The sequence below is a fragment of the Propithecus coquereli genome, unplaced genomic scaffold, assembly GCF_000956105.1.
Source record: "Propithecus coquereli isolate 6110/MARCELLA unplaced genomic scaffold, Pcoq_1.0 Scaffold10, whole genome shotgun sequence".
In the NCBI taxonomy this organism is placed as follows: domain Eukaryota; kingdom Metazoa; phylum Chordata; class Mammalia; order Primates; family Indriidae; genus Propithecus; species Propithecus coquereli.
In genome coordinates, this window is record NW_012133858.1 from 5210885 (window position 1) to 5220931 (window position 10047).

A 10047-nucleotide genomic window follows, 5' to 3' on the forward strand; every position below is an offset into this window, starting at 1 on the left:
AATACTTTCCTAGTTACCTACAAGTTTTTTCTTTTAGCAATTGTCAATTTCTTAAGATGACTTGTTTTATAAGCTCCACGATATTAACATATTCCAATAATAAATTTATTATTCGTACAATTTATTTCACACATAAAACATTATTTCTCTCTATTCTTAAAGAAATTAGAAACTTTCTAAAGAAAGTTCTATTCTTAAAAAGGAAAAGTTCTATTCTTAAAAGGAAGAAGCACTCAATTTTCTTTTGAATTCATTTCTCCAGAAGACCAGTCCTTAAGGACTTCTGGAGTCTAGCTATGTTGGCATCCAATGCTGCAAGGCCATTTCTGAAGTCTTGTTCATCACAAGAAGTGAAAGTTGAAAAAGAAGAGATGCTCCAGTCAGACATCAAATCAGAATTTAAAACACTACCATCAGGGACAGTATTGCTTTTCACTTGAATGCTGTTGCTGTGACAAGTTGACAGGCCATGACATGCAGCTTGTTCCTCTGGATCTTTAGTGGCAGCAGGGATCTTACCAATTGCTTCCTTTATTTTCTTGAGGAGCTGTTTGTCTTTCATATCAGCTGTTCTGGAAAGTGTTTCAGGTGCAACTTCTGCTTCCATTGTTGAGGAACAAACTGTAGGTGCACACAGTTTATTTTCTTTTTCACAGACAAGTCCGCTGCTGCTGATTGGCTGTGTTGTAGCTACACTTATCTGTGGCTGAGGGGATATTCTCTTAGAAAGTGGTGATTTCTTTTTAGGAGTACTTCTAGCAAAAGGAATATAAATTGTATTATCCAAATTATGCTCATCTTCAATTAAAGTCGTAGTTTCACTAGCTTCGTCAGAACCCTGTTTTGAAAGGGTAGAAATAATTCCAGGTATGGAAACTTCCTCCATGCCCCTAGTGTTACTATATTGAGGGCCTCTGGAAGGCAGAACATTTTCATAGGGTCTGTCTGGCTCTATGGTTTCCTCATTTTTAATTGTAGAAAGTGGCTGTGAATGTGTAAAACTGTGATTTGCTTCTAACTTATTTAGGTATCTCATTATGGAAGTGTGAGCAGGGGCTGGGTCCTGTTGAAGTTGTTTATCGTGAATGTTCAGAAGTGATTTGGTAAGGTTATTCCCAGGCTTGCAGCGAGCACTGTCCACACTGAGATCTGAGAGAAGTTTTGCCATACTGTTCTGTAACGTTCTGTTAAGAAGAATTTATTATACTAATTATTTTTTTAACCTGTTTCTTTCATTCATTTATATATACTTTTGTCCTTAAAAACAAGGATTTGAAGGAAGCACTGGTTCTTAACATGAAAACAAATAACTAAAAGCACAAAATCGCAGAATACTCTTTGGCAAGAGTAAATTAAAATAACAAATGATAAAAAAAATCTTGGTTTGTATCAAATATATTATTTTATCTAAAAATAAAGACTCAGAAATTTTTTGTCTTTTAAAGTATGGAGATGCTTTATTCTTGAGCAACACTGCAACATTGAGCCTTACAATGAAAAATCAGCCCCATATAGGTAGGCTAAAATACAAAGGAAAATGTAAAATACACTACTTATTTGCTATGAATTCTGCTAGAAATTAAGTTATTTTCCTCTATTCAATATATATTGAATTACAGAACCATATTAGAAAAAAGGGATGGTTAGAGATAATTATCTGGCATAATTAGGTAACAACAGCTAGGTACCAGAAAAGTGTATAAGGAAAACCACACAGGGTTTGAAGTTAGACAAAAATGGAATCAAATCTTAGTGCCGTCATTAGCTGTGATCTTGGGCAAGTCACTTAACCTTTCTGAATCTCAATTCTTCAATCGTAAATGAAGATAGATACTTCAGAATTACAATGAAGCTTAAAATAATAAGATGTAAGGGTAAAGTGTTTAGTGCAATTTCAGCCTAAATGGGTGTTCACTTGATGGCAGCTTTTATTTGCAGTCCTATTAAAGCCATTTTATACAAAGCCTTTAGTCTATTTAAATTGAATCTTATATGGTCTAACAAATCAATGATAAAAAGATAAGCATACCAATTTAAGCAAAGATACAAAGGACATCAACAGGTAACTAACAAAAAAATACAACTAGCCAATAAGCATGTTTTGAAAGTTCAACTTTTAATCAGGTAATTCAAAATTTAAAAATGTGATTTTTTTTGGTTATCAAATTTATAGTAAAATAAGAACAATATCCATTGTTAGAAAAGCTTGGAGGGGCAGGTACTGTTGGTGGGGTATAAGAGAGAGCAAATTGGCAATACATTTCAGAAGACTTGAAACTTTGTATATCTCACACCCTTTGACCCACCAATTTGCACTTGTACAAATGTGTCCTACACAAAGAGGCTGTACTCAAAGATATATTTACAAAGATATCATCTATAATAGAAAATAACTGGACATATATGTCTTTATCTTCAAAAAAGTGAATTGATTCAGTTAAATTATAGTATAACTGCATCATAGCCACTTATGATGTAAAGAATATGTATTGATAGGGAATGTTCATTATATAAGATTAAATTAAAAAGAGCAGGCCATAAATAATATAGATACGATACTCTTTTTAAAAAATAAATGGTTACACACACAAACATAAAACTAGAAGAAAATCTCTATACTAACAGTTAGAAGTGATTATATTTCTGGATATAGACTGATTTTTCCCTACAAAAGGAAAAACAAATTTTTTCCAACCTGGCTTACATTGTCATCTTAAACACGCCTATCTTGACTTCTGATTGCTCTTCAAATGGCAATGGCTCCTGCCACTTCTCAGACCTCTTTCAAGAAGGTAAAGAGAGTGACATCAGCATAATGGTGGAATAAGGGTTTCCTACCTCCAGTGCCCCTCACAGAAATCTAACTAACAACTATCCAAAGACACGTATGCCTTCGTGAATATCCTAGAACTCAGGAGTGAGGCTGACACCCTCTCAGACCACAGAACTGAGAAAAGTCCCATTAGAAGGGTAAGAGAAACAGTTTCACTCTGATCATGTCACCCCTCCCCTAAGCTGGCACAGCACCACACAGAAGAGGAATATTCCTCTAGGCCAGCAATTTCTATAGTGGGAAAAGAGAGCTGGAGGTGGAAATTTAGCTTCTCTGGCTTTCTGGGATGCTTCACAGGAGGCCCACTTCTATCTTGCCCCAGTTGTTTCAACAGGTATAGAGTACCTGGGGTTAGCCCGAAACATAGACGGGCACAAACACCAGAGCATGGATCTTGGTGATGGCTCTGCATTCAAGCCAATGGAGGAGCCCAATGAGAGAGAACACCCAACAGCATTGCTCTGTAGAAAGCATAGCTAACACATCTGCCAGGGTTGAGTCCCTACCAGCTCCCTCACCCAAGCCTTCAGCAGAGTCTCAGTGCTCTGTGTAAGGCTTCCTCAGGCCCAGAGGCAAGTGAATATCCGCCTATATCTGTGAAGGAGAGCATATGGCCCTTAGAACAGCCTGTAGCAGTTGAGTGATGACCCGGCCCAACCTTATAGCTCTGCAGTCAGCTTCTTGAGGCTGGAAGGCAAACCCACATCTCTGCATAACTGTGGAGTATCTGGCCATGCCCGACCCTAGCAGTCAAGCAGTGATTCCACCAAGCTTTGGAGCCCAGCCTGAGGTTCTGCCCAAGCCCATGCAGGGAAGCAAACTGGCAACTGCACATATTTGTGGAGCACAACCTCTGGCCCTGCCTGTCCTGAGGAGTCAAGTGGTAACCTCGGCAACCTCAGCCCAAGCTGGAGGCCCTGCGCAATTACAGATTCCAAATAGCAGTGGCACCCAGCCAGGGAATACAACCTGCAATCCTGCCCAATCAGAAGTGATCGCAGAGCCCAGCCAGTGGTCTCACCAGACCATGGAACACAGCCAGTAGCCCTACCCAACCTTGAAGCACAGGCAGCAGCCCAGCTAGAGAACCTGACACCAAGGTCTCCCTGCCTATGGTCACTACCAAGTGGCCCATCCAGAATCCCAGACTAAATAATGAAATGTCTTTTGCTTTTCCTACTGTTAAATAAAAGTTTGAATGAAATTATTCTGTAACATATAAATGTAAGAAAAAGACAATATTTCTATGTAAACAGACTGTTAAAGTAATTTCAGATGTTTATAAAACTAAATTAATAAATTAAATATTACATATATGTTAGTGTTTCATCTATTTCCCTACAAGTTTATAATTCAAAATGGATCTGTTCATTGGAAATACAAGGAAGATTGTTTTATATTCAGGATTGTTTTATATTTGGAATTATGAACTGCCAGGATCATTCAAAGACACAGTAGATCTGATGATCTTCAGGCCTAAAATAACTGACTCTCCTCCAGGATTTAAAAAAGTAGTTGAAAATCTAATTCTTAGCAAATCTGTCTCAAAAGAAAACTAAACTTTATAATTAAATATCACATAAAAATTGAGTTGAGGCAATTTTATTTATTTCAGAAAAAATCTCTTAAGGAACGAAGGGATATTAGGGGCTACTGCCAACTCCTTCATCTTACTGATGAAATGAAGAACATGAGGCTCAAAGAGGCTAAATGACTTATCCAAGATCATATGGCATGAGGGCTTACCATACTTAGTGCTTTTCATGAATTATTTCTTAGTCCCCAGAATAACCCTATGTCCCCACTTTACAACTGATTTAGAGAGGTTAAGCAACCTGCTCAAACCAGTCAATAATAATTGCAATAATTGCTCTACTCAGCCAATAATACATGGCAGAGCTGAGATTCCATTCAAGTCTCTAGCTTCAGAGCCAGAGATCTTAACCACTTTGTTAGACAGGTCTTCAGCTCCTCACCAAGAGCACTCTGCCTGGAATCACAGGGTTTAAAAATACGTTTAGCCAGGTTTGGAATTTCTAAACTAACTTAATTGGAACAGAAGAAAATATCATTAGAAATTAGCAAAAACATTGAAAAAATAAGAGAAAAAGACAAGGGAAAGAGAATAGATCTGACATTATTTGAAAGTTTATAAAAGCATCTAATACAGAAGGCATGGGCTATTCAAAGGAAGCCAATTTTACCTTGTTAATTCTCTCAGTCGAGTCACCTCGGCATCACGCTGACGTAATGTTATTCCCAATATCTGATTTTCCTTTTCAGCAGTTTCTAACTTAAACTGGGAGCTTTTCACATTGACTAAGGCTTCCTCCAACTCTGAAACAACAAAAATGCTTCAGTTTCCTTCCTCCCTTTAAAAAATGTGACCATGTAACTACTATCTAAATACATACCAATGTTTATTCTTGTTATCTCCATGTCAAATTGCTGTTTATTTTCAAGTATAGTTTGCTCTTTGTCTTTAAATATATTACTAAATTTTTTGTTTTCATTCTTCTGATTTTCAATCACTTTTAAGAGCTCTTCATTTTTACTCTGTAGTAATTCCTGACTCTTTAGTGACTCCTGCAATTGATTTTGCAGTGACATGTTCAATGACTGAAGAGAAAATACTGTAAGACAAAACAGATCAAATAGTTGTTTCCCAATTTAAAAAGTACAGACTTAGAAAATACTGTTTCTAAAAAAACAAAAGCCTGGAATTTATTGATTGTGCTCAACAATTATATGCATCAGTAGTTCTACATAAATGCTACAGATATTTAAAGAAATTGATTGGTAGAAGTCATGCCATTCTCCAAATGATATTTTAGGCATTAAATTTTTTTTCTTACCTTTTTTAATGAAATAATAATATACATCTACAAAGTAAAAAAATTCAAACACCATAAAATACCAGTGATACCAAATGGTTCTCAGTGAAGAATCTCCCTCCCACTCCACCTCCCCTCTTCCCCCAGTGACAATCACTATTAATTTTGGTATCTTTCTGGAAAACACTTTTACATATAGTATTAATATTTTATAAAAATATAAAAAACATAATATATATACAGTTTCTCACTTTTTCTTTTTTTCATAAGACTGTTATGTATCAGCACATAGATCTATCACATTATTTTTCATGGCTGTAAAAGTACAGGGCCTGAGAAACCCAGCCTGAGAAACATAGTGAGACCTCCATCTCTACAAAAATAAAAATAAAAAAATTAGCCAGGCATGGTGATGCACACCTGCAGTCCTGGCTACTTGGGAGGCTGAGGCAGGAGAATCCCTTACGACCAGGAGCTCAAGGCTACAGTGAGCTGTGATTGCACCACTGCACTCCATTCTGTGCAACAGAGCAAGACCCTGTCTCAAAAAAAAAAAAAAGAAAAAAAAATATATATATACAGGGCACTATTTATTTAGCAAATACAGCCTTCAGTGAATGCTTGCCATGTGTGAGGCACTGTATTAGAATCACACAGGTGAACAACACAGACATGGCTGCCCTCACAGAGCTGATAACAAACAAGTATTATAAATAGTAATAAATGCTCTTAAAGAAACAATAAGGTAAATGAACGAAAAATAAAGAGAGAAGCTACTTAGAGTGGCAACCATTGATCTCCCCATTTGCCCTCTTGGCCTCTTCTTCCCCTGCCCATCCTTTGTTCAAAGTGGAACCAGAGTGATATTTTCTGAAGTAACTCTGGTGATATTGAACACTTTTATGAAGTGCCCATTCTGTTGGGTGCTCATATTTTTTTATTACTTTGGAAGAGATACTTACATATTAAGAAAATTAAGCCTTTTTCATGTCATGTATTTTAAAAATTTCCCATTTTGTTGATTCTTTTTTAGTGTATTTATAATTTTCCTATGTGGAAATTGAAAAAATTTCATGGGGACATATTTTATCAATCTGTTACTCTGTGGCATCTGAGTTTTTGTCAGGTTTAAGAAAAGCTCCCAAAAATACCAAAAAGAAAAAAAAGAAAAAGAAAAAAAGTTCTTATTTTTTCTTCTAGAACTATTTGTTTTTTTCTTCATTAAGCTCTGTGATCCATAAGGACAATCTGGCAGTATCTGTCACTATTGCAACTGTATATACCCTTTGGCTCAGCAATTCTACTGCAATAAATCTATCCTACAAAATTGCTCACATATGTGCACAAAGGCAAGTACAAAGATTTTCATTGCAGTGCTGTTTGCATTGGGAAAAAAGGGGAAAGTACCTAGTTAGCTATCAGCAGAGGACCTTAAATATATTATGGTAAAACTGCATAAGCAGAATACCCAAGTAGTTCTTAAAGAGAAAGAAGCATATTTACATATTTTGAATAGACAAAAATGCCCACTATGTTAAGTGAATAAATGCAAGCCATGGAAGTGTATATACAGTATGATCTCATTTTCAAAAATGGAAAGAGTATATATATAGTTCTATTTGCGTCTGGCTCATAGTAGGTATTTGGTGAGTATTTGTGAAATAAATCAATTATATATGAACAGAAGATAATAAAAGCAAACACACCCCTTTTTTAAAAATTGGGGTATATTACTGGGAAGTGAGATCATGGATCTTTTATTTTTCTATGTTTCTGTACTATTTTAAATTTTAATAAGGAGTATTATTTCTTGAGAAAAGAAAATCCACTTATACAAAATAATTAAGAAAGTTCAATTCTTTAACATTTTCAGCGCCACAATGAATTTAACATCAATCCTTACAGTTCTTTTACCTACATTCAAGGTTGCATTCCACAGTACCAGATGCCTTATGAGTTTTTTCTTGTTCTCTAAGTCGCTGGTTCAAAATTCTCAGTTGCCTAAAGGAAATAATGAAGAACTATGAACACAAGACTCCCAAGTCCGCTTAACAGTATACATGTGACAGCCTATCAAAAAGGAGAAAACACAGTGATACCCACTGCTCATTAGGAAAGCAGAAGTCCATCTGATCCCCAAGACAAAAGACAAAAACTAAATAAACAAAAAACAACAAAATCACACTACTATTATTATGGGGCCTAAGATAATTTTTAAAAGATTGCCTGAGACAGCATAAAACCCCCCCTCACCAGAAAAAGGTTAACTTCTCTTTTTTTGTTCTCTTTTCTATGATTTCTTTGTGTTTTTCTATTTCTTTCCTTTCCTATCTCCTCTTGCTATTTTCTTCTTCTGTCTTCTTTCTGTGTATCTTCATTACTGTAGTTAACTATCTACTTTTTAAAAGATCTGTCATCACTATGACCTAGAATACAGGCACTGAATGCTATCAGACATCTATCTGCTTGATGTTTGTCACATGCGCAAATCTACACATCTAGTAATTTCTTTATTAGATGGAAAAGTTAATGTGCTTACTTAAGTAACAAGAATGTTAAAAGTTGCCAGTTTGCCCTACAATGAACTGTACTACATGTAGTTGCTTCACAAATAGAAACATAACAAAAGTGTCCTCTTTACCTCTAAGAAGTAATTGCTTAGAGAAAAAAAAAGTTCTCTATTATCCTTCCAGAATTAATTACCTGAAAATATTTTGCCTTAAAGTATTTATTTGTTACTGAATCTAAAATGATATACCCTATCTTGTATCATTCACATGTACTAATTCTGGATTGATTAAAGTGCTAAACATAAAATATACAAACAAAACCCAACTATACAAATTTTAGGGTGTAACCTACCTAATCTTGAAATGGGGAAAGCATTCCTAAGAAAAACTCAAAATCCAGCAACCATCAAGGAAAAGAAAGAAAGATTTAACTACACGAAAATCTGAAACTTGTTCTAGAATTAACAGCCTGAAGAAAAATACCTGCCACAGATATAACAGATGAGGGGTCCATAACATTTAAAGAGCTCCTATAAATCAGTAAGAAAGGCAACTCAGTAAAAAATGACAAAGGATAACAACAAGCAGTTCACATAAAAAATAGAAATGGCCTATAAGCATATAATAAAATGCTAAGCTTCACTAATAGGAAGAATTGCAAATTTAAAGAAAAATATTTTTTTGACCATGGGATTAACAAAAAACCAAACAAACAAAAAACACCAAGACACAAAATAACACTTGTTGATGATAGTATAGGGAAATGAATTATCTCAATTGGTGGGAGTCTATTGGTATAATAATTTTGGACAGCAATTTAAAATATCCAACAAAAAGTAAAATGTTCATAATTTTTGACGAAATTATTCTACCTCTAGGTTATAGTGTCAGAAATAGTTGTACATGGGCAAAAGCATCTACAACCTTGTAAATATATACAAGGATGTTTATAACAGCAACTATTTAATAGTGAGAAGTTGGAAACAACTTAAAATGCTACATAAATTATGGTACATCCTTATGTGAAATACTAACACAGTTATTAAAAAGAATGAGACATCTATATGTACTGACATGAAAAGATCGCCAAGACACATTATGAAGTGAAACAAGCAAGCTGCAGAACACTAGTATAATATGAGCTTGCTTTTGTTATAATAAAACTCTGATTTTTCTCACCCTTTATAAGAAAGAGTGCAGATCTAGAAAAGGCAGCACAGACTAGTGACCCAGAACTCCAACTGTAAGGCTTCTTCTGGTATCTTACCAAAAACAGCAGATGCCCAATGTCCTCCTACACAGAAGTGTGTGACAGAAGCTTTGCCTGACAATCTTTTTGTATGTCCCTGGTCAGATTCTTCTCTTCCCAAATGTAGCCAATCTAAACTTTTCATAAGTCATTGCAAGCCTCTCATTCCTACCTTCCTCCTCTCAGTTGGATACGTTCCTATGTTCATTAAAAACAATGTGGTTTGGGGACAAACTCTGTTATCCTTTGGTCCCAGGGTGTATCTGTGTTTCTAACCCTCATTTCTTCTGTAGTCTGAGTGAGTAGCCTCATCTACCCCCTGGATCTCATCTCCTCCTAGAACCCTCAAGGACTCCTGCTTCTGTCCCACTCCCTTTATCTTCTTCTATATCTGCACCTTCTCCCTCTTTGCCAGTTCATGTGGCTGAGGCAAGAAGCATACTAAAACTCCTCCCATATTTAGGAAAACACTCTCTCCAACCTAACCGTACAACTAGCTACTCTCCTCTCTCATTCCCACCTTTCAGGGCCAGGCTTTTAAAAAATAATTATTCTATTAAAAAATGATACATGAGGCTAGGTGTGGTGGTGCATGCCTATGCAGGAGGATCACTTGAGCCC

The 10047-nt window shown here is 35.7% G+C and overlaps 1 protein-coding gene across 1 annotated transcript in view; it reads right to left on the reverse strand.

Annotated features, from left to right (window-relative positions):
• Positions 1 to 250: 250 nt before the first annotated feature.
• CCDC14 (coiled-coil domain containing 14) overlaps positions 251 to 10047 on the reverse strand; it is a 64789-nt gene continuing 54992 nt past the window's right edge. The window contains exons 7-10 of the mRNA XM_012639631.1: positions 7586 to 7668; positions 5248 to 5466; positions 5038 to 5170; positions 251 to 1184 (exon numbers count right to left, since the gene is read on the reverse strand). Of these exons, the coding sequence (XP_012495085.1) occupies positions 251 to 1184; positions 5038 to 5170; positions 5248 to 5466; positions 7586 to 7668 (1369 nt within the window). The remainder of the gene's footprint in view (positions 1185 to 5037; positions 5171 to 5247; positions 5467 to 7585; positions 7669 to 10047) is intronic.